The 27,606-nt window shown below is 39.9% G+C and overlaps 1 protein-coding gene across 4 annotated transcripts in view; it reads left to right on the top strand.

Moving 5' to 3' along the window:
* FCHSD2 (FCH and double SH3 domains 2) overlaps positions 1-25,621 on the top strand; it is a 244,604-nt gene extending 218,983 nt beyond the window's left edge. For 2 of the 4 annotated variants that reach the window (XM_012744878.2, XM_076002297.1), the window contains 7 exons: positions 12,564-12,698; positions 19,379-19,462; positions 19,583-19,760; positions 20,074-20,294; positions 21,274-21,403; positions 21,547-21,629; positions 23,554-25,621. In XM_012744878.2, coding sequence (XP_012600332.1) covers positions 12,564-12,698; positions 19,379-19,462; positions 19,583-19,760; positions 20,074-20,294; positions 21,274-21,403; positions 21,547-21,629; positions 23,554-23,637 — 915 coding nt within the window. In that variant the 3' untranslated portion in view covers positions 23,638-25,621. Of the gene's footprint in view, positions 1-12,563; positions 12,699-19,378; positions 19,761-20,073; positions 20,295-21,273; positions 21,404-21,546; positions 21,630-23,553 lie in introns of all 4 variants that reach the window. The other 2 variants (XM_076002295.1, XM_076002296.1) reach the window with 1 other exon arrangement.
* Positions 25,622-27,606: the final 1,985 nt, after the last annotated feature.

The raw sequence follows: 27,606 nt of genomic DNA, 5'->3' as shown, positions 1-27,606 counted from the left end.
TTGCCTTTCTGCATAGCCATAATAAGTAAAGTGCCTCACACAGTTCCCTATATATAGTACAGGTCCAAAAGTATTCATTTGAACCTCAAGATAAGCAATTTATTCCAGTTCTACCAATCAAGCTTAAATTACTTCTAAAAGGAGGGAGCTCACATTGATAAAGGGTGTATTATGTGCCCAGGTGCTGTGTAAGGCACATTCATATATCATCTGTGTGAGCACAGTTAATGAGCACTACAATCCCCAGTGTATTTGAGGAGATAAACTTGAAGGAATTAAATATCTTGCCTGAGGACCCACTACTTGTAAGTGAGGAGAGCTGGTGTTCAAACCCAGATGTGTGTGCCTCTAAAGCCCTGCTCTTTGCCATACTCCATTTATCTGGGGGTTACCCTTTATTCCTCTGATCTTTGTCATGATTCATTTTAATTGCTGTATATTCTTTTTTTTTTTTTTTTTTTTTTGAGACAGAGTCTCACTCTGTTGCCCGGACTAGAGTGCTGTGGTGTCAGCCTAGCTCACAGCAACCTCAAACTCCTGGGCTCAAGCAATCCTACTGCCTCAGCCTCCCAAGTAGCTGGGACTACAGGCACACATCGCCATGCCTGGCTAATTTTTTCTATATATTTTTAGTTGGCCAATCAATTTCTTTCTATTTTTAGTAGAAACAGGATCTTGCTCTTGTTGAGGCTGGTCTTGAACTCCGGACCTTCCGCGATCCTCCCACCTCTGCCTCCCAGAGTACTAGAATTACAGCCATGAGCTACCATGCCCAGCCTGTACATTCATTTTTTTAAGCACCTGTTGAATCATCATTGAAAGTCCTATTTCTAATGTAATTAATGGTCTTGTAGCATTTTCAAGTACTGTGTAACCAGTTGACATTAAAATTCCCAGGCTTTGTTGATATTTTAAACAAATTCACTTAGGTATAATTGACATACAACAGACTGCACATATTTAAAATGCACAATTTGATATATTTTGATATTTGTATATGCCAGTGAAATTATCGCCACAATTAAGATAATGGACATATCCATCACCCCTAAAAGTTTTCCTCATGCTCCATTGTAATCTGTCCTTCATGTCCCTCAGTCAACCACTGACCTACTTTCTGTCACTATAGATTAGTTTGCATTCCCTAGAATTTTATATAATATGTACTCTTATATCTGGCTTCTTTCACTCAGCATGATTATTTTGAGCATCATCCATGTTGTTGCATGTATCAATAGTTCATTTATGTTAATTGCTGAGTAGTATTCCATTTTATGGGTACCACCATTTGTTTACTCGTGTACCTGATGATGGACATTTGAGTTGTCTTGGACTATTACAAGTAAAGCTACTATGAATATATGCTTTGGCTGGGTCATATGATAGTTATATATTTAACATTTTAAGAAACGAACTGTTTTCCAAAGTAGTTGTACCATTTTATAGTCCCGTCAATAGGATACTAGTGTTCCAGTTGTTCCACAGCCCTGCCAATATTTAGTGTGGTCAGTCTTTTTAATTTTGGAGATTCTAATAGGTGTGAAGTAATGTATCGCTATAGTTTTAATTTGCATTTCCATAATAATGCTGAGCATCTTTTCATGTGTTTATTTACATGTGTATATCTTCTTTGATAAGTATCAGTTCGGATCTTTTACCCATTTTTTTTATTGGGCTGTTTTTATTATTTTAAGAGTTCTTTTTATACTCTGGATACAAATCAGATATGACTTACATAATTTTCTCCCAGTCTATGACTTATCTTTTCATTTTCTTAACAATGTTTTTCAAAGAGCATAAATTTTTAATTTTGATGAAATGCAACTTAGTTATATTTGTCTTTTGTGGATCACACTTTTGGTGTGGTAGCTAAGAAATCTTTACCCAACACAAGGTCATAAAGATTTTCTCCTGTGTTTTCTTCTAGAATTTTTATAGTTTTAGATTTTACATTTAAATCTATGATCCAGTATGAGTTAATCTTTGAATATGGTGAAAAGAATGAGTCTTGCATTCCAGTGTGGTTAAGGTGAAAAAAAGAAAAAAAGAAATAATGGAAAATAAAATTTTAAAAAAAATGAATGAGTCATAGTTCATTTTTTAACTCTCTTTTTTTGTCCATTTCTTGGAAGACTCTCCTCACTGAATTGCCTTTGCTCTTTGTCAAAAAGTCAATTAATCACATATTTGTGAGTCTATTTCTCAACTTTATGTTCTATTCCATTGATGTATTTGTATAGCTTGATGCCAGTACTATATTGCTCTAATTACTATAATTTTATAAGTCTTGAAGTCAGGTAGTGTAAGTCCTCCAACTTTCTTCTTTCTCAAAGTTGTTTTGGATATTCTAGGCCCTTTGCATTTCCATATGAAATTTAAATCAGTTTTCTACCAAAAAAGCCTACCAGGCTTTTTCATTAGGATTGCATTGAATCTGTAGATCAATTTGAAGACAATTGACATCATAACAATATTGATTCTTCCAACCCATAAACAAAAATACTTCTCTACGTATTTAGGACTTTAATTTCTCTCAGCAATGTTTTTCAGTTTTCAATATATAGACCTTACTCATCCTTTGTCAGACTTATCCCTATCTCATAATTTTTTGACACTATTGTAAATGATTTTTAAATTTCAATTTCTGATTGTTCATTGCTAATATAGAAAAATACAATTAATTTTTGTATATTGATCTTATATCTTGCAACCTTACTAAACTCACTATTAGTTCTAGTAGCTTTTTTTGTAGATTTCATAGGATTTTTTTATACAATCATGTAACCTGCAAATACAGTTTTACTTCTTTCTTTATAATTTGGATGCTTTTCCCCCCTTACTATAACAACTGGAATCTCTAGTAAAATGTTGAATAGAAAGTGGTGAGAGGCCGGGCGCGGTGGCTCACGCCTGTAATCCTAGCTCTCTGGGAGGCCGAGGCGGGCGGATTGCTCGAGGTCGGGAGTTCAAAACCAGCCTGAGCAAGAGCGAGACCCCGTCTCTACTATAAATAGAAAGAAACTAATTGGCCAACTAATATATATATAGAAAAAATTAGCCGGGCATGGTGGCGCATGCCTGTAGTCCCAGCTACTTGGGAGGCTGAGACAGAAGGATCGCTTGAGCCCAGGAGTCTGAGGTTGCTGTGAGCTAGGCTGACGCCATGGCACTCACTCTAGCCTAGGCAACAAAGTGAGACTCTGTATCAAAAAAAAAAAAAAAAAAAGAAAGTGGTGAGAGTTGACAGGTGTCCTTGCCTTGTTCCTGAACTTAGGTAGAAAGTATTCAGTCTTTCACCTTTAAGTATGATGTTAGCAGTAGGGTTTTTGTAGATGCCCTTTATCACATTGAAGAAATTTCTTCTATTTCTGTTTTGTTTGCTGATAGGAATTGATGTTAGGTCTTATCAGATGTTCTTCTTTTATAATATTAATATGATGAAGTTGCGTTGATGATTTTTCAAATAGTAAATGAACTTTGCATTCCTGGTAAGCCCCACTTGGGTCATGATATAGTACCCTTTTTCTATATTGATTGGAATTGATTTGCTAAAAGTTTGATAAGCATTTTTGCATCTTTGTTCATTTTCTTGTAATGTTTTTGTCTGGTTTTGTTATAAGAATGATTTGAAAAGCATCCCCTCCTCTTCAGCTTTTTATAAGCCTTTTGTAGAATTGTGTGGAATTTTTTTCTTTTGTAACTGTTTGGTAGAATTCATCAGGCCAGTTGTCTAGTCATGGAATTTTGTTTATGGGAGTTTTTAAATAAACCAATTTCTTTAGTAGATACAGGGTTATTCAGGTTATTCCCGAATGGACTTTGGTGATTTGTCTCTTTAAAGGAATTTGTACATTCCATCTATGTTACCAAATTTATTAGCATAAAAGTTGCTTATATTCCTTGATCCTTTATCATTTGATTATCTGGAGAATCCGTAGGTCATCATAGGAATTCTTTCTCATTCCTGATATTGATTGTGTTTCCTCTCTTTTTTTCTGATCATTCTGCTAGAGGTTTATCAATTAGATGGATTTCCATGAAGAACCAGTTTATTTCATTGATTTTTTTTCCTGTTGTTGTCTTGTTTTCTATTTATTAACTTATGCTCAGAATTTTATTATTTCCTTTCTTCTGTTTAATTTGTATTTAACTTGCTCTTTTCTAATTTTTAAGGTAGAAGCTGGTCATTGATTTGAGACCTTCCTTCTTTTCTAATGTAGGCATTTGGTACTAAGCATTTCCCTGTAAGTATTGCTTTAGGTCCATTGCACAAATCCTAATATGTTGTGCTATTTTCATTCAGTTCAAAACATTTTCAAATTTGCTTTTTGACTTCTTCTTTGACTGGTGGGTTATTTAGAAGTATGTTATTGAGTTTCTAAATATTTGGGGATTTTCCAGATATCTTATATTATTGATTTCTAATTTATTTCCATTATGGTCAAATAACATACTTGAATCCTTTTAAATTTATTGAGACTTATTTTGTGATTCAGTATACAATATATTTTCCATGTGTACTTGAAAAGAAAAGAATGTATATTCTGCTGTTGTTAGGGGTTATGTTCTATAAATGTCAATTAAGTCAAGATAGTTGCTAGTGTTGTTCAAGTCTTTGGTGTCCTTACTGATCTTCTGAGTACTCTACCTGATGCCCTGGTGCCTTATGAGGTTTTCTCTTTTAGGAGGGAGTAGGTGTTATTCTCAAATCTGTGTGAGCTCTGAGGATTATTTTTTAATCCTTTTTGGTAGTTCTATCCCTGGCTTTGGATAGTTTCTGCACATATACATACTGATCAATACTTAGCTGAAGACTAGAGGGGCCCTCTGCAGATCTCCCAAGCTCTCGCTACGCACCTCTTTCTTCTTCATTACCATAGTTCCCCTTTATCTACAGGGGATACATTCCAAGACCCTCAGTGAGTGCCTGAAACCGTGAATAATATCGAACCCTGTATATACTGTGTTTTTTCCTATACATACATACCTATGACAAAGTTTAATTTATAAAGTAGGCACAGTAAGAAATTAACAACAGTAGCTAATAATAAAATAGAACCACTATAACAATATTCCACATCACTACTCTTACAACTTGGAGCCATTACTGAGTAAAATAAGGGTTACTTGAACACAAACACTGCGATACAGCATCAGTCTGATAATTAAGATGACTAAGTGGCTAACAGGCAGGAAACACGTACAGTATGGATACACTGGGCGAAGGGATGATTCACATCAGGATAGGCCTGAGGTGGATGGTGCAAGGTTTCATCACGCTACCCAGAATGGCATGCAGTTTAAAACTTATGAATTGTATATTTCTGGAATTTTCCATTTAATATTCTCAGACCACAGTTGACTATAGGTAACTGAAATCTCAGAAAGCAAAACTATGGATAAGGGGGGACTACTGTACTCTATGGTCTGATTTCTAGCCACTTTGGCCTTCCTGAATTCCTACTATCATGTCCTCAGTCCAGGGAGCTCACTGTCCTCTGCATGGGTTTATCCTCTCCGTGTCTCTGCGTAGACACTTCTGCACACTGTAAGTTGTTGGAGCTGTTTGTTTCCCATCACCCAGGGATCACTTGCCTTTGAGCATGATATCCAGGGTCCGAAAACTATTCTTTCATATATTTTGAACACTTTTTCAGTTGTTTCTGGGAGGAGGTTAAATCTGGTCTCTGATACTCCATCTGGCCTGGAAGCAAAAATCCATTTTCCTGATATATTTTTTTTCTTTTTTTGAGACAGAGTCTCACTTTGTTGCCCAGGCTAGAGTGAGTGCCGTGGTGTCAGCCTAGCTCACAGCAACCTCAAACTCCTGGGCTCAAGCAATCCTACTGCTTCAGCCTCCCAAGTATCTGGGACTACAGGCATGCACCACCATGCCCGGCTAATTTTTTCTATATATATATGTTAGTTGGCCAATTAATTTCTTTTTATTTATAATAGGGACAAGGTCTCGCTCTTGCTCAGGCTGGTTTTGAACTCCTGACCTCGAGCAATCTGCCCTCCTCGGCCTCCCAGAGTGCTAGGATTACAGGCGTGAGCCACTGCACCCGGCCTATTTTCCTGATATTTTTAATGTCTTCTTTTATAAGATGTTGTATTTGGAATAATGTTCACTGGATCACTTCTCTGTCCAATGGAGTTCAGAGGTTCTACTACTCAGTATTTAGGAACTGGCTTCCTCTGTATTGGACATTACCAGATTCTTTATCTACAGTCTCCTTTCCTCATAAACACAACAAAGGCTAACAATTTATTCAGTACCCCCACAGCACCAAGCATGTGTTAGGAATTTTAAATATATTAATATTACCTCATTTAATCCTTGTGATAACCCTTGTGATTTAATCCTTGTGATAACCCTATGAAGAAGTAATTATCTTCATTAGAGAGATGTGGTCATTGAAGTTGAGAAGTTAAATAATTTGCCCAAGGTCACGCAAGTAAGTGGCATAGTCAACATTCAGACAAGTCTGCCAGACACCAGGACCCACCATTTTCTACTTTATGACAGTACCACAAAACTAAGCCCTCCAGAGGTTACTTTGCTGAGTACAAGAAGATGGCTACTAAAACCAACGCAAAAAGATTCTTCTTATCATCCCTTGCAGCAAGAGTAAGCATTTTACAACATCTAAGGAATAAAAAATACAAGTACAGCTAGTAAGTACAGCACTTTTAATTGAAGTGCTGTCAAGTGACAGGAAGAAAAAGGGATGAGAGAGCAGTCCTTAAGAAACAGAGGAAGGATGTGATTTTAGAAATGCAGGGTCAAGAAAACATTGTAACAATTAAGAGGGCGGAAGAGGAAAATGGAAGAAATTGTTCTAGGATGATATGCTTTGGAAAGCTGCTAGAGCAAAGCAGATTGCTGTCACTGCAGCCTTTTATTCCCTCCCATGAGAATCAAAAAATGAACTCAAAATAAAGGGAGGGGAGAAAGGAATGTTTAGTATCAACCATTGTTGCCAGGATATTATAAAATGTTTTGGATTAATTCCCAGTGCCAAAGCACTGGGAATTAGTACATATTAACATTCCATATATATTTTTAGAAACTTGTTCTTTACCCACTTTTTTTTTTTTTGGAGATGAGGTCATGCTCTGTCACCCAGGCTAGAGTGCAGTGGCACAATCATAGCTCACAGCACCCATGAACTCCTGGGCTCATGTGATCCTCCCACCTAAGCCTCCTGAGTAGCTGGGACTATAGGTATGCACCACCATGCCTGGCTAATTTTTAAATTTTTTATAGAGATGGGGTCTTGCCATGTTGACCATGCTGGTCTCAAACTCCTGACCTCAAGCAATCCTCCCACCTTAGCCTCCCAGAGTGCTGGGGTTACAGGTGTGAGCCACCACACCCAGCCTCTACCCACATTTTTATAAACATAAGAATTTTGTTTTTTGTAATACCGACAGTTCTTTTTTTTTTTTTCTTTTTTGAGACAGAGTCTCGCTTTGTTGCCCAGGTTAGAGTGAGGGCTGTATCGTCAGCTTAGCTTACAGCAACCTCAAACTCCTGGGCTCAAGCAATCCTGCTGCCTCAGCCTCCCAAGTAGCTGGGACTACAGGCATGCGCCACCATGCCCGGATAATTTTTCTATATATATTAGTTGGCCAATTAATTTCTTTCTATTTATAGTAGAGACGGGGTCTCGCTCTTGCTCAGGCTGGTTTTGAACTCCTGACCTTGAGCAATCCGCCCACCTGGGCCTCCCAGAGTGCTAGGATTACAGGCGTGAGCCACCACGCCTGGCCCCGACAGTTCTTTTTAAATGTCTATAACCCTTCCTAGAAGATGAAGGCAGTGTCTTCTAAGTATGTAAAAGTATGTTTAAAATTAGCTTAAAATTAGCAATCTCTAGCATGATTATTTTATATAATATAATGTCCTATTAGAAAATAATAGAATCAAATCTAAGATTTGAGAGATCAAGATCGGAGCCTCTTTTTCCACTGACCTGACTGACGATAGAGGAAGAATTTATAAAATGAGGCACAAGATTACATCACTCAGTTATAGAGAATTTTCAATAATAGTTGTAAGGGCTAGGCATGGTGACTCATGCCTGTAATCCCAGCACTTTGGGAGGCTGAGGCAGGAGAATCACTTGAGGCCAGGAGTTTAAGACCAGCCTGGGCAACATAGAAAGACCCCATCTCTACAAAAAAAAAATTTTTTTTTAATTAGCTAGGTGTGGTGGCACACACCTGTAGTCCCAGCTACTTGGGAGGCTGAGGTAGGAGGATCACTTGAGCCCAGGAGTTAAAGGATGTGGTGAGCTGTGATCACACCACTGCACTCCAGCCTGATGGGACAGAGTGAGACCCTGTCTCTAAAATAATAATAATAAAAATAGTTACAAATGAGAATATTTCAGGGACTTTGAAGTTGAGGCAATAAATGTGACAGGAAGAATGTACAGTTTATTCTTCTGGAACTCCTCACAATTCTATGGAATTTTTTTCCTTTTATTTTTAATCGACACTTAATAATTATACATCTGTGGGATACAGAGTGGTATTTTGACACACATATACAGTTCTGTATAATTTTATTAGGGAAACAGTAGTTAGGGAGAAGAATCAGTTTTAGAATGTTGGTGATAATGCTCAAGAGAAATTCCTTTGATTCATTAGGAAGTGGGACTTGACTATATAGGAAGCCTCTACTTTAGACTCATTGTATCGCAGTGAACTTTCCCTGGCCTTCCTCTCCACTGGCCTCTTCCACATTCACAGGGCCCCCTGTACCTGGCATCTCATTGTGGTAGTTCTTCGCTCTAGATTGGGGACTACTGAAAGCAGATACTTGTGTCTTTCATTTCATATCTGTCAAAGAGCCTAGCATAGTGTTCAACATAGAGTAGGTATTTGATACTTTAAGTAATGGTTCTACTGTGAACCCTATTCTTGACTGTCCATTCCTTATAACCTTAATATGTAAACCTTGATGGCTTTGTATGTTTGAACATAAGAAATAGTAGCCAAATAAGTGCATATATGTAGCAAGAAACAAATCTTTGAGGCTGTTTTGTTTCTTCTTTGTTGGATTTTTAACTTAAAAAGTAAAACATACTTATTCTAATAGTTCGAAAAGTACAGAGGTATATAAAAAGCAAGTCAGTCATTTACCTAATCTCTAGTCTTTATGCTTCTCATTCTGCCTTTTCCTATTAGATATCTATGCTCACATAAATATTATTTGTATTTAATATATCATGGACAATACTCTAGGTAAATGTGGATGTAACTCATTTTTTTACACTAAAATACCATTTTAATTAATGTATGCCTTTTAGCTATGGTGGCTGATATACCTTGAAACTGGGTTTAAAAAATTATTTTTCTTGCATTACATCCCAGAAAGGACCATGCTTTTTGTTTTTGCTTGTGTGTGTGTGTGTGTGTGTGTGTGTGTGTGTGTTAAAATATGCCAGTGTACCTTTTTATTTATGTATGTATGTATGTATTTATTTTTTTGAGACAGAGTCTTGCTCTTTTACCCAGGCTAGATGGCCGTGGAGTCAGCCTAACTCACAGCAACCTCAAATTCCTGGGCTCAAGTGATCCTCCTGATCAGCCAGCCTCCCAAGTGGCTGGGACTACAGGCGTCTGCCACCACGCCCGGCTAATTTTTTCTATTTTTAGTTGCTCCGCTAATTTCTTTCTATTTTTAGTAGAGACAGGGTCTCACTCTTGCTGAGGCTGGTCTCAAACTCCTGACCTAAAGCAATCCTCCCACCTGGCCTCCCAGAGTGCTAAGATTACTGGTGTGAGCCACTTTACCCAGACACCAATGTACCATTTTTAAGTATACAGTTCAGTGGCATTAAGTACATTCACATTGTTGTGGAACCATTCCCACTCTCCTTCTTCAACTTCTCCAACTCTTTCCATCTTGCAAAAGTAAAACTCTGTTCCCCTTAAACAATAATTCCCCATTACTGAGCCTTTGACAATCACCATTCTACTTTCTATTCTATGAATTTGACCACTCTTAGTACCTCATATAAGTGGAATCACAGTTTTTATCTTCTTGTGACTGGCTTATTTCACTAAGTATAATGTCCTCAGAGTTCATCCACATTATAGTATGTGTCAGAATTCTCTCCTTTTTAAGACTCAGTAATGTTCCATTGTATGTATATACATTTTATTTATCCATTCATCTGTAAATGGGCACTTGGATTGCTTCCACCTTTTGGCTATTGGCTATGAACATTGGTTTACAAATATCTGTTCTCATCTATGCTTTCAGTTCTTTTGGGTATATACCCAGAAGTGGAATTGCTGAATTATGTGCTAATTCTATGTTTAATTCATTGAGGAAACACTCTACTGTTTCTCCATAGCAGCTGTACCATTTTATATTCCCACCACAAGTGTTACAATAGTTCCATTTTTTTTTCACATCCTCACCAACCCTTGTTATTTTCTGTTTTTGTTTTTGTCATTTTTTTTGTAATAGCCATCCTAATGGGTGTGAAGTGGCATCCCATTTTTTAAGTAGAGACAGGGTCTCACTATATTGCTCAGGCTGGTCTTAAACTCTTGGCCTTAAGCCATCCTCCCACTTTGGCCTCCCAAAGTGCTGGGATTCTAGACATAAGCCACTGTACCCGGCCTAATGTTTAATAATCTTGAACATCTTTTCATGTGGTTATTGGACATTTATATATCTTCTTTGGAGAAATGTCTCTTCAAGTCCTTTGTCCATTTCTTAGTTGGGTTATTTGGAGTTTTTTTTGTTGTGAATTTTAGTCATTCTTTATATATTCTAGGTATTACTCCTTTATCAGATATATGATTTACAAATACTTTCTCCTATTCTGTGGGTTGCCTTTCACGCTATTGTCTTTTGATACATAAAAGTTTTTTATTTTGATAAAGTCCAGTTTATTTAGTTTCTTTTTGTTGCCTGTGCTTTTGGTGTCATATCTAAAAAATCATTGCCAAATCTAATATCATGAAGCTTTTCTGGTATGTTTTCTTCTAAGAGTTTTATAGTTTTAGTTCTTATGTTTAGGTCTTTGAACCATTTTGGTTAATTTCTGTATATGGTATAAGGAAAGGTTCCAATTTCATTCTTTTTATGTGGTTATCTACTTTTTCCCCGCAACATTTGCAGAAAACTATCCTTTCCCCCCATTGAATGGTCTTAGCACCCTTGTTGAAAATCATTTAATCTTCTATGAGAGGGTTTATTACTGGACTTTCTAGTCCTGAACTCATTTTTAGCAGGTGTTATTCATCTACAATATGAATACATCAGAGTTTATTCAAACATTCCCCTATTGATGGACATACACATTATATCCAGGCTTTTGTCACTACAAGCAATGTTGCAGTAAACATATTAAAGCATACAGTCTTAACATCCTAGTACTTTTATTTCTCTGTAATGTATTCACAAAAGAAGAATTTTTAGGGCAAGTGGTATGTTTAGTTTTTAATTTCAAGCAGGTCCCTTTTTTTTAAAGGATATATGAGTTCACATTTCTGTCAGCCATAGATGAAAGCCTGTTTCTCCACATCTTTGGTAAAATCTTTTTAATATTTCCTAATATGACCATTTAAAAATGGTAAAAGGTCTCTGTCAGTCAGTATTTTTTGGTGAAATTTGAACAATACTGATAAATATTTCTCATTTATTTCAAAAACATTTTACTCTTGGTTTTAAAAAAATCTCTATCCAGCCGTTACATGGTGGCTCACATCTGTAATTCTGGTACTTTGGGAGGCCAAAGCAGGAGGATCACATGAGGCCAGGAATTCAATACCAGCCTGAGCAACATAGCAAGACCCCATCTGTACAAAAAAAATTAAAAATTAGGCCGGGCATGGTGGCTCACACCTGTAATCCTAGCACTCTGGGAGGCCAAGGCGGGCGGATTGCTCAAGGTCAGGAGTTCAAAATCAGCCTGAGCAAAAGTGAGACCCCTTCTCTACTATAAATAGAAAGAAATTAATTGGCCAACTAATATATAGAGAAAAATTAGCCAGGCATGGTGGCGCATGCCTATAGTCTCAGCTACTCGGGAGGCTGAGGCAGAAGGATTGCTTGAGCCCAGGAGTTTGAGGTTGCTGTGAGCTAGGCTGACACCACAGCACTCTAGCCTAGGCAACAAAGCAAGACTCTGTCTCAAAAAAAAAAAAAAAAAATATATATATATATATATATATATATATGTACATATATATATATATAAGCCAGGCGTTGTAGCGCATTTATAGTTCTACCCGTAGCTACTTGGGGAGGCTGAGGCAGGAGGATCACTTGAGCCTAGGCTGCAGTGAACTATGATCATGCCACTGCACTCCAGTCTGGGAGACAGAGCTGTATCCTGTCTCTAAAATAAACAAACAAATAAAAAACTCTGTCCTCTCAAAACATGAGAAATGCAAGTGAGAACAGATTGTCACTTCTATGTTGAGTTAAATGGGCAAATTAACATTTTTAAACAATCAAATTTTAAGTGTTTTTCCTGCTTTAAGCCATTTTTAAGTAAGCAAAATAGTCAATGGCTTCTCATTTTTCTTAGCTTAATGCAGATACTGAAAGAGAAGAAGGAGAAGAGTTTGAAGACAACATGGATGTTTTTGATGACAGCAGTTCCAGCCCTTCTGGCACCTTAAGAAATTATCCACTCACCTGCAAAGTTGTTTATTCCTACAAGGTTTGTAATTCTCCAACATATTGCTGTTACTAAATTGTGACAACGCTGAGGATACGTGTGAATGTATCTACCCAGCCTCTCATACTGTGCTTAGCATAAAATTGTTGTAGAGTTAATAATATTAGAGGCAACATAACATAATGGTGAAGAGTTTAGGCTCTGCTTCAAAAAACCTGGGTTAAAATTCTGTCTCTTGGCCGGGCGCGGTGGCTCAGGCCTGTAATCCTAGCTCTCTGGGAGGCCGAGGCGGGCGGATTGCTCGAGATCAGGAGTTCGAAACCAGCCTGAGCAAGAGCGAGACCCCGTCTCTACTATAAATAGAAAGCAATTAATTGGCCAACTAATATATATATATATAAAATTAGCCAGGCATGGTGGCGCATGCCTGTAGTCCCAGCTACTCGGGAGGCTGAGGCAGGAGGATTGCTTGAGCCAGGAGATTGAGGTTGCTGTGAGCTAGGCTGACGCCATGGCACTCACTCTAGCCTAGGCAACAAAGCGAGACTCTGTCTCAAAAAAAAAAAAATTCTGTCTCTGCCACTTATGAGCTGTATGACCTTGCAGTAGTCCCTTAGTCTCTGTGAACCTCAGTTTCCTTATCTTTACCATAGGAATAATATTGTAGGGTCCATAGAAGATCAAATAAGATAATACTTTTATAGCAAAGCACTTAGCACAGTGCCTGGCATCTAGTAAATTTTCAGTAAATAGAACTCTTAATCCATATCATCAGTCGCCTCGTTGGCATCCTCCATTAGGATGACCCTCAAAATTGATATCAAAGGAAAGTTGTGCTACAATGCAGTTTTTAAAACCTTGCCTTTCTTCATCCCAATATTGACAACTGTAGTTATCCATGTTAAGCAGGGGCCTGCGTAAATAGATGCCAGAGTTTCCAAACCTAATTTGGTGTAATAGTTCTTAATCTCTCTCATCGCTGTCCTGCTTTCCCACTAATTTTTTATTTGGCACAGAATAAATTGAGTTTCAATTCCTCGGTTCCTTTCTTTCCCTCACTCCTCTCATCCAGCCAGTGCTATTGAGTCCACCTCCAAAACCTATCCTGAATCTACTCACTTTCACCACCCCTGCTGCCACCATCTTGGTCTAAGCCATCGCTTTGATTACTGTGAAAGGGAAAAAATCCTCTTAATTGCTTTCTCTCTTTCATACTTGCCTTCCAACAGTCCATTTTCTACTCAGAAATCAGAATCATTGTTAACACATGAAGGAGATGATTTTAAACCTCTTCCTTAAAAACCCTTTTTAAGCTTTCCATTACATGTAGAAAAAAACCCAAACTCGTCCCTAGGGTCTGTTAATGTCCAGCCTGATCTGACCCCAACCATTCACCCTCACTTTATAGCTTCATATTAGACCATTCCCAGCCCCACCCACTCACTGCACAGTAGCCATTCTGGCCTCCCATCGGGCTTCAAAGGCACCAGGCTCTTTCCTGACTTCATGTTTTTCACTTGCTAATCCCTCTACCTAGAACTCTCTTTCCCCAAATCTGTTGGCTGACCACTGTTCCTTACTGAAGCTCAGCTCAAATAGTGCCTCCTAGGGTCACCTCTAGCTGCCTAAATATGTAATCAACTCCTCAGTCACTACTTTCTTTGCCCTCACCTCTTTTATCTACTATATAGTACTTATTACCAACCAAACTTATTCTTATTTGTTTTCATATTTCTTTGTCTGACTCCCCACTAAAGGTCCATGAAGGCAGAAATCTTGTCTGTCTGTGTACACTGTCTGTGTGTCTTCAGCACTCAGGACAATGCCCGGTGCATAGTAGATCACCAGTACACACTTGTGGGGTGAATAATAAATGATGGAAGGAGGGCATGAACAACTAACCTTTCTCTGGCCCCCATTCTGATGGAGACATCAATGAGGAAGGATAATGCCAAGGGATAACAGCAGAGGGAGGGTCTGGAGAGAATCTTCAGCTATCATACACTGGAAGGTCTCACTGCCACCACCACCATCCTTGTGCAGCCAAAAGGTGGCAGTATTTACTTCTCAGTATCAGTGATTTCCAGACTAATCAGTGAGAAATTAAAGGAGTTTAATATCCTTTCATTATATATTTAAATTCATAATACTTCTGTTTTCTAAAAGGGTTTTTTTTTTCCAATGTAAATTGTTTTTATAATCTTTAGAAAATTTGAAATCATCTTCTGAGATACTTGGAAAGATCTTTATACATAGGGTATTATAAAACTAGGGTTGACGGCCGGGCGCTGTGGCTCACGCCTGTAATCCTAGCTCTTGGGAGGCCGAGGCGGGCGGATTGCTCAAGGTCAGGAGTTCAAGGCCAGCCTGAGCAAGAGCGAGACCCCGTCTCTACTATGGGTGGAAAGAAATTAATTGGCCAACTAATATATATATAAAAAAAAAAAAAATTAGCCGGGCATGGTGGCGCATGCCTGTAGTCCCAGCTACCCGGGAGGCTGAGGCAGAAGGATCACTCGAGCCCAGGAGTTTGAGGTTGCTGTGAGCTAGGACGCCACGGCACTCACTCTAGCCTGGGCAACAAAGCGAGACTCTGTCTCAAAAAAAAAAAAAAAAAAAAAAAAAAAAACTAGGGTTGAGAATGTTTCCCGATGTCACTTCTTATTGTTATATTTACTTGAAAGTTCCAGAAGTAAAATTTAAGGTCCTTAAATGGAGAAGGGTCCTAAGTGTCTGAGTGATTTTAAACAGCTCACATTCATCCAGCATTGCCCCTGTTGACATATCCCAGGCATGTCCCTCTGGTAAACCAGACTATAAATATCTATATAGTCAGTTAATCGCTGAATAAACATTTATTGAGTGCCCAATATGCAATAACTTTTGGGGATGTAAGAATGAATATGACAAAAAAAATAACAACAACAACAAAAAAAGAATGAATATGACATTATTCCTGCCCTCCAAGAATGGATAGTCTAAAGGGGGGATAAATATAAAATGATAATATAGATACCATGTATGAAAAGATTTATAGTAAAGGTAAAGCCACTAATCCTACCTGTGATAGTTGGAAGAAATTTTATAGATGAGGTGGCATTTAAATTAGGTCATCAATAAGACCTTTCTAGATAGAATGAGAAGGTAGAGAATAGAAAGAGCCTTCTAGAAAAAGAATAGTGCAGCAGATACAGAGTGTGATAAGAGTATAGGGTGTTCAGGAAGTGGTAAATTCAGTGGTGTGGGAGCATCGAATGAGGGAATAGCAGTTGGATATAAAGCGGTTTGTTTTCAGATACTAAAGGGCCTTTGTACCAGACTCAGAAGTTTAGTTTTTATTCTGGCTAGGAGGATCCACTGGATGTCCTAAAATCATCTTGGACATTGGAGAAGGTAACACTGCTCATGGTGTAGATGCTTGAGAGGATAGATTAGAATAGAGAGAGACTGAGGTTAAGCCTAATCATGATTCCTATAGCCCAGACCAACACAGAAGGCCTAAAATAATCTGGTAAGAACAAAGACAAGCTATTAGGGCTGGGTGCAGTGGCTCACGCCTTTAATCCTAGCACTCTGGGAGGCCGAGGTGGGCGGATTGCTCAAGGTCAGGAGTTCGAAACCAGCCTGAGCAAGAGCAAGACCCTGTCTCTACTATAAATAGAAAGAAATTAATTGGCCAACTAATATATATAGAAAAAATTATCTAGGCATGGTGGCGCATGCCTGTAGTCCCAGCTACTCAGGAGGCTGAGGCAGCAGGATTGCTTGAGCCCAGGAGTTTGAGGTTGCTGTGAGCTAGGCTGACGCCAAGGCACTCACTCTAGCCTGGGCAACAAAAGGAGACTGTCTCAAAAAAAAAAAGAAAAGCTATTAGATTCAAAAACCTTAAAAATGTTAATAACTTTTGACCTTATTAATCTATCCCAAGGAAATAAATCATAATATAGAAAAATGTTTGAGATATAAAAATGTCCTTTCATTATAGTACTATTTTATATACTTTATAATAACTCAAAGTTAGAAGTCCAATAAGAGAATAGTTAAATTACCATTCAGGTACCATAACCATAACATGTGATATTATGAAGATTATTGAAATTTACATTAGTAAGTTTTTATATAAAAAGAAACACTTATAATGTCAAATAAAAAACGAGGATACCAAATTGTATGTACCTTAAGACCTCAATTATGCATATTTTCCAACTTTTCTGCAATGAACATGTATTTTATAATCAGGAAATTTTGTTTTTAAACATATTATTTTAAAAGAAAAGAGAAAATTTGAAGAGCTATTGGTGGGAATGGAGTTCTGGTTGTCACTAGACTTAAGGAGATAGTATGAGACCATGTGTGTATTTAATAACTATTTATTGACTGACCACTTGCTGTCTTCAGTTGGGATAAGTGAGAAAAAATACAGTCCCTGCCTGCCTTAAGTCTTTCTAGTAGGAAGCCCACAGGACTAATGGCTGACTGGAATGCCATGGTGGTCAGTGTTAAAGGGCTGTATAAAGCCTTTCAAGAACAAAAGGGTGAGTAGGCAACTAGCTCATGATGGCTGGTGGGCGAAAACATAGGAGATGAGCCTCAAATCATGAGTAATAATAACTACAATAACCCTATAAGGTAGATATTATAAAATACCCCATTCATTTAACAAATATTACTTGAACATCTTCCATTTATCAGTGCTGTGCTCTTTTCTAGGCTCTGGGATATTAGCATTAATCAAACAGACAAAAATCTCTGCCCTCATGGAACTTATATTCTAGTAGGAAAAGTAAGAAAACTGAGGCTCAAAGACATCTTACAGTCGATTTCCTATAGAAACAGACTGAAGCTGAATTTAAACTCACAGTAATCTAAATCCATCCATCAGATAGGAAAAAGGGAGCAGAGCATACTGGGCAGAAAGAGGCAAGGGAGAACACGGTGTGCTCAGAGAACAGGTGTGCTGAGTCCAAAGCATCAGAGAGGCCCAGGGGACCAAGCTCTATAGGGTCTTGATTGCTGCTCAAAGGACCTGACCTTGTTAAGTGGAAGAATTGGACATCACTGCCTAAGGATGGTACAATCAAGCTAATGTCTGCTTATGTTAAACAACTAGTGCTGCAATGTTGGATAACCTGTGTGGACCTCTGTGACTTTTTTTTTTTTTTTTGAGATGGGATCTTACTATATTGCCCAGGCTGGTATCAAATTCCTGGGCTCAAGCAATATTCCTGCTATAGCTTTCTAAGAAGCTGGGATCATAGGTATATGCCACCAAGCTTGGCTTCCATGGCTTTTTCTTTTACAAAGGCAGCAATATATTTAAAGGTGCTCTGTCCCTCCTGCCTTGCTCTCACATACATTAATGTCTGGTTGTGTTGGTACTTTTTAAGTCTTACCATGGAATTAAGAAAACATCTTTATTACAAAGGTACCTTTTGCTAATATGTTCAAGGCATAGTATTGTTTCAGAGTAGCAAATAAATCCTGGAAAAGCTACCAAAAGTAAATGAGCAGGCTGTTTTCCCCTCATATTTTGAGATAAGAGGTGATTTTCTTGACAATCTGGTCCTGGAATATTTTGTGATTGGTCAGATATTTTCAGTATTATTTTTCTGTCTCAGTGAGCAATAGCAACATCCAGAATCTGGGTTTTGATGAAATGTTTTAATGTTCATGAAATGGGAAATGGGTTTTGGAAAGTGACATATTTTTTTGCCTTGTTTTAGCTTATATAACTTGGAAATATTTTTTTACACTTTGAGATTGTGAGATTCGAAGAACTGTATGTTCGTAGGTGATAGTTTTAACTGATCTTGGGACTTGGGGAAAGCTTTTAAGACTATTTACTAGAGAGCCAGAAGAAGCCAGCAAGCCCCTGCCTGTCACCTGTGGCAGACAAGGCTCCTTAGGAAGCAAAGCCAAATGGACTTTCTAACCCCTCTGCAGAGCCTCTGAGAGCTTCCTCTCAGGTTTTGCAATCTCAGGGCCAATATCTAGGGGGCTGATGCTAGGGCTGTCAGGGATAATAAAACCATTACAGTTAGCAACTTGTGCAGAAGAACCCAAGTGGATCAGCCTAGTCTTAACAGTTTAAGTTAGAGCATAATAAATGCAAACCTTGACTGATTGCAATCATTTCCTTTCCCACAATTTTCCTCTTTTGGCCACTGTCTTATAGTAATTCCAGATCAATCCTAGGCACTGCTCAAGCTGTCATCTGATTCATGTACATAGTTCTTTGCATTTTCACAGCATGCACCTCCATTGTAACAGTTCCAACTCAGTGCCTTCTTCTTTGCCTCTGTTTCCCAAGTCATCATGGTTCTGTGCTTATTCATCCCACATTGCCCCCTCCCCCTCATTCTCTGGAGAATGGCAGGACTGTCATTTTGAAGAAATGGAGGCATCATGGTGAATAACTTACCAATAGGCACATAAGCTGGGGCTGGGACCCAGGTCTTCTACTTCCAGCATGGTGCTCTCTCCATTGAACTCGATTGCCTCTTGACAATTCAGTTTCTCCAGTTTTTGTGGTTTTATTTTATTTAGTTTTTGAAAGTAAAACTTCACCTCATTATGATAGTTTTACAGCATTTACAGTTTTATGTTCAATATGTTTCTCAAAATCATTTCAATATTTTGATCTCACATTTTTGTTATGATCGGCTCACATCTGCTCTTTATCTAACCTTTTTAATTTTGTCCATGACCATCCTACATTGCAGGCTTCTCAACCAGATGAGTTGACCATTGAGGAGCATGAGGTGTTAGAAGTGATTGAAGATGGAGATATGGAAGACTGGGTAAAGGTAGATTCCTTTGCTCATATCGCCCCTTCTTGTCACATTTTCAGGAGTTTACTTTGGTTCTTGTTATGCTCCGTCCAAATTGTGTGTGCAAACTTGTTTTGTCACATGTCTTTTGCCCAGGCTCGAAATAAAGTTGGCCAAGTGGGTTACGTGCCAGAAAAGTACCTACAGTTTCCCACCTCGAACAGCCTACTGAGCATGCTGCAGTCCCTAGCTGCTTTGGACAGTCGGTCACACACATCCAGCAATTCCACGGAAGCAGAACTCGTATCAGGCAGCCTCAACGGAGATGCCAGTGGTAAAGACTGAAACAAGGCACTCTTTATTTGGTCACATTTGACCTAAACTATATTGCCCTGGAGTAAGCCTTCAGTAGGTTAAAAAGCACAACTTTATTCCTATCCTATGATATGTTTTCCTTTATTTGCTCACATTTGTCCTGTACAGTAGAACCTAAAGTTGATCTTCAGTGTGTAAAGAAAAAAAAAAAAATTACAACTTTACTCCTATTCTATATGATACTGTTTTAGTTGTCATTGAGCAAGGGGGTGGTTGCAGAGCATCCTGGCTGTCAGTGTTCTCACCAGGTTTGTCTTTCTCTTGCTCCCTAGTCTGTTTTGTGAAAGCACTTTATGATTATGAGGGCCAGACAGATGATGAGTTATCTTTTCCTGAGGGAGCGATCATCCGTATCTTGAACAAAGAAAACCAGGATGATGATGGCTTCTGGGAAGGGGAATTCAATGGGCGGATTGGAGTTTTCCCATCGGTGCTAGTGGAAGAACTTTCAGCCTCAGAAAATGGTGACACTCCATGGATGAAGGAGATTCAGGTACATGAGAGGGGAGGAAGCTGAATTAAAAGACGTTTAAAGAAAATTACTTCCAGGGTGTCTGTTGATCCAGAAAAACGTGGGCTGTAGTCTCTGCCTCACCCTCCCCACTCCTGCCCTCAGTGTGTCTGCAAAACTGAATTTGAGAAACCAGAGACTTGTCAGGCTCTTGTGGAATATGGTCATATTACACCTCCTTTCTCCCATGTTCTATCTTCTGAATCAGTTAACTAAAATGCTAAATTGTATGCAACATACCAAAAGTTTGGTTTGGTGGAGAGAAGGAAACAGACCAGAGAGGGAATGTTAGTTTATGTAGTAAAATTATTTCTCTCCCTCACTGTCAGAGCCTCCCTGCTGAGCTCTGATCTTGCCAGTCCATTTCAGAGAATTAACCAGCTGCCCGATCCCCCATTCCCTCTCAGATGGCCTTGGACTTAGCTCATCGTAGGGAAACTTGCGGTCACAGTTTGGTTTGTCCTGTCTGCCTTTCTATCAGCAGGCCTTGGAAGGTGGAGGAATAAGGAACGTGATTGCCACTCTTATTTGCATGGTGACTGTGACCACTTAGCCTGACATGTACAGAGCCTGGAGAAGTTAGAAACTCAGCTGATTATTTTATCTTCACCAAAGAAAATACAGCTTGTCCCCTTTTTTGTTCTTCAATGACTTTACTGAATTGATTAATTTGGTATGTTTTCAGTAGAACCTTAGAGAATGGTCTGACTTGATAACTGTTATAAATAAACTAAAATCAGTAATATAATGAGATTGGTGAGAGTAAAAAGTTAAGTGCAACACAAAATTGGGATTTAGGGTCATTATTTTAGGCTCCTTTGCTTCTAATGAGGCTGACAAGGTTTAATAGTTTTAACTTAGCTCCAGAGAAAGGACTGTGTGCGGAGCAGTCAGAGAAGCAGCCAGGCTCTCTCCTGCCTGGGGAGGTGGGCGCCTGGTAATCTCCTTCCCTTTGCTGCAGATCTCTCCCTCCCCCAAGCCGCATGCCTCCCTGCCTCCACTGCCGCTGTACGACCAGCCTCCCAGCAGCCCCTACCCCAGCCCAGATAAGAGGAGCTCCCAGTACTTTCCCCGGTCTCCTTCAGCAAATGGTAAGGGTTCTCCTGGGCATGGGTCTAAATGCATTTTCACTTCAGAAATCCACATATTCGCCTGAAGGGCAAACAGATCTGCATTAGCATTTTTATCGCTCAACAACTCAAATGAAGTGAGCTGCTTTGGTTCTCTCCTTTAGAAAACAGCCTTCATGCTGAATCACCGGGATTCTCACAGGCATCAAGGCACACTTCTGAGACCTCGTATGGCAAACTGCGACCTGTAAGTCTCCTCTCTGCAGGGTTACGGAATGCGTGGTTCTTCCAAATACAAAGTTAGAAATGGTTCCCCGTGGCAGGGTTACGGAATGCGTGGTTCTTCCAAATACAAAGTTAGAAATGGTTCCCCGTGGCCCATGTGTTGTTGCTGATTCTGCCAAGCAAGGGGGAATGGGTTTGAGAAGGTAAAAAGAGCTATTGAAAAGGAAGCAATAAAAATCAATTCATCTTAGAACGTTTAGTCTACGCTGGAACTTTTCTCACTGAGCCATGGTGAGATCGCAAGATGATAGCTAGGAAAGTGTGTTTAAATTATAACAAGGCTTGTGAGCATTAAAGTGATCTCATTATGAAAAGGAAGCACTTTTTTTCTCAGCAAGCACTTATTAAGTACCTCTTTTCCAAGCAGCCTGTATTTGCCTCCTTGAGGAACATTGAGGTGAAATAATAAGATACACATCATGGCCTCAGGGTGAATATAATCTTGCAGATAGTTGCCTCTACTCACCCTCACTTCTCTGACATCTCAGTTCTACCCCTCACTACACTCCAAGGTCATAACTTTCACCTTGATAATCCAGGGCATAATTTGCAATTTTATTTTCCTTGACCTTTATCAGCTTTTGATACCATTAGTTGAACCACTGGCTTCCTTTGGCTTCATCCATTCAGCTTATGTGTGTTGAGTGCCTTGTTAAGGACTTGGGTCTTTATCCCAAATGTGACAGGAAGCCATTGTAAGCTGGTAAGCAGGACAGTGTTGTGGCATGTTTTACATGTTTAAAACATTGCTGTGGCAGCCAAGTGGAGAATTAATGGAAGGTGACAGAATGGACATGGGGAGCCCTTACAAGGCCGGAGCAGTGTCCTAGAAAGATGTGATGGTGGCACGGCCTTGTGGGTAAGGGTGGGACCGGAGCAAAGCAGACTGACGTGCTTGCCACACCACACTTTCCCAGCTTGCTCCCTACTCTCGGGCCCTACCTTTTCTCTACCTCTACTCATCTCTGCTGACACTTGTCATGGTTCTGTCCCTAGGCTGCTTCTCCTGAAGTCATTGAAAGCACTCTTCCCAAGTGATCTATTCTCACAGCTGTGATAAGCTCTCATATACCAGCAACTCCTGTATTTCTAACTGCCAACCTGATCTCTTCCTTGAGCTTCAGACTTGTGGATGTCTCAACTTACATGTCCCAAACCCCCAAAACTCAGCAAAAATGAGTTATCTTCCCTCCTAGACGTTCTCCCTCTCCCATATCACCTGTCTGGGTGAATGGAACCCTCATCCTATAGGTGTTATCTTGCTACCTCCCTGGCCCTGCCTTCCACAGACAGTCATCTCCATGTCCTGCCAGGTTGACCTGAGAAACAGGTCTCAAATCATTCCACCTCTCTACATCCCCCATCGCTGGCACCCTAGTTCAGGCTAACGTGACTGTCATGTAGCAGACCCCAAGTCTCCTAAGTTGTCTTCTTACTTAAACTCTTGCACAGATTTCTTAGCATGGCTTAACAAGGCCCCTCATGACTTAATCTCAGTCTGCCTCTCTAGCCTTAGCTCTTGCAACTCTCCCCCTAAGACATGCTGAAATGATTTCAGTTTTCTAAACATTGCTCCCTTTTCCTTCCAACTCCAGGCCTTTGCTTTGGAGAAGGATCTGGGGACTACAGTAACTCTTGTGCCCGTGTGACTCTTGTGCTTTCAGCCTAGGCAAGAACCTGATTTGTGGGTTTGACATTTCATTGAGAAGAACAACTGCTTCTCTGTGTGGGAAATAGCAAAGATTAGATGGAAAGCATGTGCTCAGAGCATTTCTGAGCCCCCTAGGGTACCCGTGTCCTTGGATAGATGAGTAATTGGGTTTGGGGGCACTTCAGGCACTGCATCAGGAAGCTGACTGACCATCCATGTGATTATTTCTGCTCAGGTCCGGGCAGCTCCCCCTCCACCTACACAGAACCACCGAAGGCCAGCAGAAAAGATCGAGGACGTGGAAATCACACTTGTGTGATGATGGGTTTGTCCATCCGTTACTGCTACAATCAAGGCCAGGCTGGGGAGTTTGGCCAGTCTTGTGTTAGGCACCTTTGCATGATGATGACTCTTGAGCAGAGCAAAAACAAGGAGGATTATATGTGACTGGGTGGCCTGGTGGACTCCTCCCACATTTTGAATATTTTGTGCCTTTTTTTGTTGTCATTTTCTATGTCATCTCTCCTGTCATAGCACAAATCCTAGTGGACCCTGAGCAGAGAAGGTGGGGCATCCCTCCTGCCTAACAGTGGTCCATTTTTATATGAGACTCAAGACCAGGCCTCGTTCCAGGACACAGTCACAGAATTACTGATCATGTGCACTTGTACAGTATATTACTGTGGCCACAGGATGTGGCAAAGATTCTCATCTTTCTTCAAGTGGCTTTTGCTCATCTGATTAGTATTAATCAGATCATGTTGGCTGTCTAAGGAAACAGAAGGAGGGATTTCAGGAGAGGCTGGCTCCTCCCCGAGGTTAGTCCCCAGACTGAGAAAGTGAAAAAAGTGGACTGCCCTGAGTTTAGCACCAATTGCATTAACGCACATCTCTTCCACAACTAACAGATCTAAAATGATAACAGTGTCCTTTGTATTAATATCTATGCCATTCATTTAGAATTAGTCGAGCTAATATGGAGGGGCTGAACTAGTAGCCACATCTTGTCCATCACATAGACTAATAGAAAGGAGGCTACGGCTAAAGCAGAAATGGAGCTTCCAGATCTGAAACAAGCCAATTTAATGTTCTTTTTGTATTTGGGTATTTTTCATCTTAATTTTTACAGCATATACTCTTCTTACCAGTATCCTTAGAATCTGAACGTTTAGATAAATTGAGGACACATACCTGCATTGTTGAGCTTCTCTATGGGGAGGCCTCTAGCATTATTTTATTCTCAAGCCAGTGCACCAGTCCAGTCCAGCTGTTACCCATGGAAAATGCAGCTTCCAGGTCCCAGTGCTCTGACATTTTCTTGAGAGGAAGAACCTGTGGGCTCCTGGAGGAAACCAGCTTCCTATGAGAAGGAATTGGAGGATTGTACACCCTGCACAAATGCAGATGGACAAGAAAAAGACTTCGTGTGTCCTCGTGTGTCACAGGGAGAGCCAGGAGTGGTGTTCTCTACGGGCCAGCAAGTGCCCAGAGTAGGACTCTGGCTGTCCACTCCTTTGGAAGGTAGGGGGTGTGATACCTAGGAACTAAGGGATGTGTGCCAGTTGCTTTTTTTACTTTTGTTAAGAAATCAGATTTGCAGAATTTAATCCAAAAGTTGTTTTGTGCTTTGAAAACTCCATCCCTCCTAAGAATCTTTAAAAACTTGAAATGCTCGCCAAATGTCCCCATGGGATTTTTTTGACCAAAAAGTAAGGTCATAACTGAAGCAATTTTCAGTTAGTCATTTGATCACTTCGGTGACAATACCCATTGATGAATCTTCTTTGTGATTTTGGGTTTTTTTGTTTTTGTTTTTTGCATTTCTTAACCTGTTGATCTATTTGAGGTCTTTTTGTGTTTATCAAACTTATTCTTAAGTTTAAAAAAGAAATTTAAAGGGTGGTTTTTTTTAAGATTTAAAAATTTTCTGACATACTAAAAATCTTCAAAGTGCTTATAAATAGAGCAGTTCTTACCACCCAGTCTTGTATTTTCTCGTTAGCTAGCCAAATTGTCCTTGAATTTGGGTTTTCCACAACCTCAGAGGGTTATTTGAAGTCTTTTGTTATATTTTAAAATATTTTTTGGAAGAGCTGCTAATTTTATTTTAAAAAACAAAGGTGTAAAAATATGCCTCCTTTTTAAAAAATAACCCCTCCCTCCAGGACATGTAACCCAGTGTCACATTGCACGGGGCAGGGCTCAGAGGGAGCCTCTGTGCAGATGTGCTTTCTTTACAGTGGCTGTAAAAAGTTTGTATTTATTATGTATAAAATGTTGAATAATAAAAAAATGGAATTAAATTTTCTGAGTTTCTCTATAGAAAGATTTGGGTTAACAGACTTTTCCAAAGACCATGCTTCTTATAGACACTCCTGGACCCTCCTTTAGACCACTTAACAGACACAGAGAGGAGGAAGTCAGTTAATCCATCCATGGGACACACAGTCCCTGAAGCCACCACCTGCCAGGTGTAATATCCTGGACACTAGAGATAGAAATAAATAAGTTATGGTCTTTACTTTCCCTCTGTCCTTTCCTGAACCTCCCCCTGGAGGAGTAATAAGTCGTGTGAAAGGAGATTTTGTTGGTAGATAGAAGACTCCTGGTTAAAGGCTGAGTCCCTCTGGCTTCCAGCCAGCCACCCTGAGGACCAGGGCTCGGCCTGTTTGGGGAGGGGCCCCACAAGCTTTCCTTTCCTAGCACTGGGGACATGCAGTATGTATTCTTACAGGACATTTTTTTCTTCCTGCATAAAACTCATAAGTGTGTACATTGCCTTGTTACATAAATGTGTTCTCATATAAATATTGCGTAAATTCCTAAAGGAGAATCAAAAAGGTACGTATATTTAATTTTATTAGATTTTGTCAAATTGATGTTCAAAAGGATTATGTCCATTTCCACTCCCACCAACAGCATATGAAACATCATGGACTTGGGAGTCAGAAGGTCTGAGTTAAAATCTGGCTCCGCCACTTGATAGCCCTGGGGACTGGGCCTCAGTGTCCTCGTCGGGAAGCTGAGAATAATGCTGTGTATCCACACATACGGTGTGTGGCACAGGACGGTCACCACAGACACTCCTCACATGCTCTCTCGCACCTCTTCCTGGTGTGCTCACATTCCCAGCCGGGTCCCCGACAATCTCCCAGGCACACAGTAACACAGGGTTATCATGGGGCCCACGGGAAGGAGTGAGTGTGAAGTGCTTCACCATGCATGTGGGACATGAAATATCATTCCAATTTGGTTGTATTTGGGTTGTATTTCTGTCATGAAAAACAACTTCATAATGAAAAGAATAAATGCAAAGATATCATTTCCAACTTCTGCCTTCCCTGCCAGGGAAAGCTGCTCACATTTGAGTCTGCTCTTAGCGCTGGAGGCCATCTGGGACCAAATGCCTCACCCCAGTGTCACAGCTAAATTGTGGCCTCCTTCATCACAGGAACTGGCTCGATGCAGTCAGGCCATAGATTCACCGCCTACATCCCTTCCTCTGACCCTAGCACCCCTGCCCACAAGCAGGTGGGAGCACTTCATCTGGCCTTAGCCCTGCCACTGCTTGAGGGATGAGCTTTGCCTCTGCGCTGCCACATCCCCAACTTTAAAAGGCCGGAATGAGGTGATTTCCAAGGGCTTACCCCACTCTTATGTTCTGGATCAGTTCTGATTCTAGTTGCCCAGTGAGAGGTTACAATATTTGAGAACAAACTTACTAATACATACACTTCTTGAGATGGCAAGAAAGTGAAAACTCAAGCCACTGGACTCTTCCCTTGGGACTCTGGGACAAAACAAACCCTCATCTTCTCAGTTGCAATTACATCGCAGGCGCGCTATTCACTGACTGCCCGAGGAGCCCAACCGCAGCTTCCGGTTTTGGGGCCAATTACTGCCCAGCCCTCTCCTAGTGGCCTTCAGACAAAATCTGGCCGCTCGAATCTTTGCATTTATTCTTTTCATTATGAAGTTGTTTTTCATGACAGAAGTACAACCAAATGACAGAAATTTTAGGTTGGAACGGGGAGAATTGTAATCTGTCCTGAAATCTTACCACCTGACACAATCAGTTAAATTTCCTCCTTGACTCTTCCTGTGTTTGCTTTGTTACTGCTTGATCTGCCAAGACCCAAAGGAATGCAAAAGAGCATCTTGTTCCCAGACTGTTTTTCTCTCAGTCCCAGTGGCCAAAAAAATACACTTCTGCCATGTCTGCTTCTGAGAGCTCTGGTCTGGGAATGTTTTCCTAGAATGTTTTATCCTGAGACATGACAGAAACTAA

This window comes from Microcebus murinus, chromosome 4 (genome assembly GCF_040939455.1).
Source record: "Microcebus murinus isolate Inina chromosome 4, M.murinus_Inina_mat1.0, whole genome shotgun sequence".
NCBI classification, from domain to species: domain Eukaryota; kingdom Metazoa; phylum Chordata; class Mammalia; order Primates; family Cheirogaleidae; genus Microcebus; species Microcebus murinus.
Note: the sequence above shows the minus strand (reverse complement) of the source record. Positions and strands in the feature narration are given on the sequence as shown.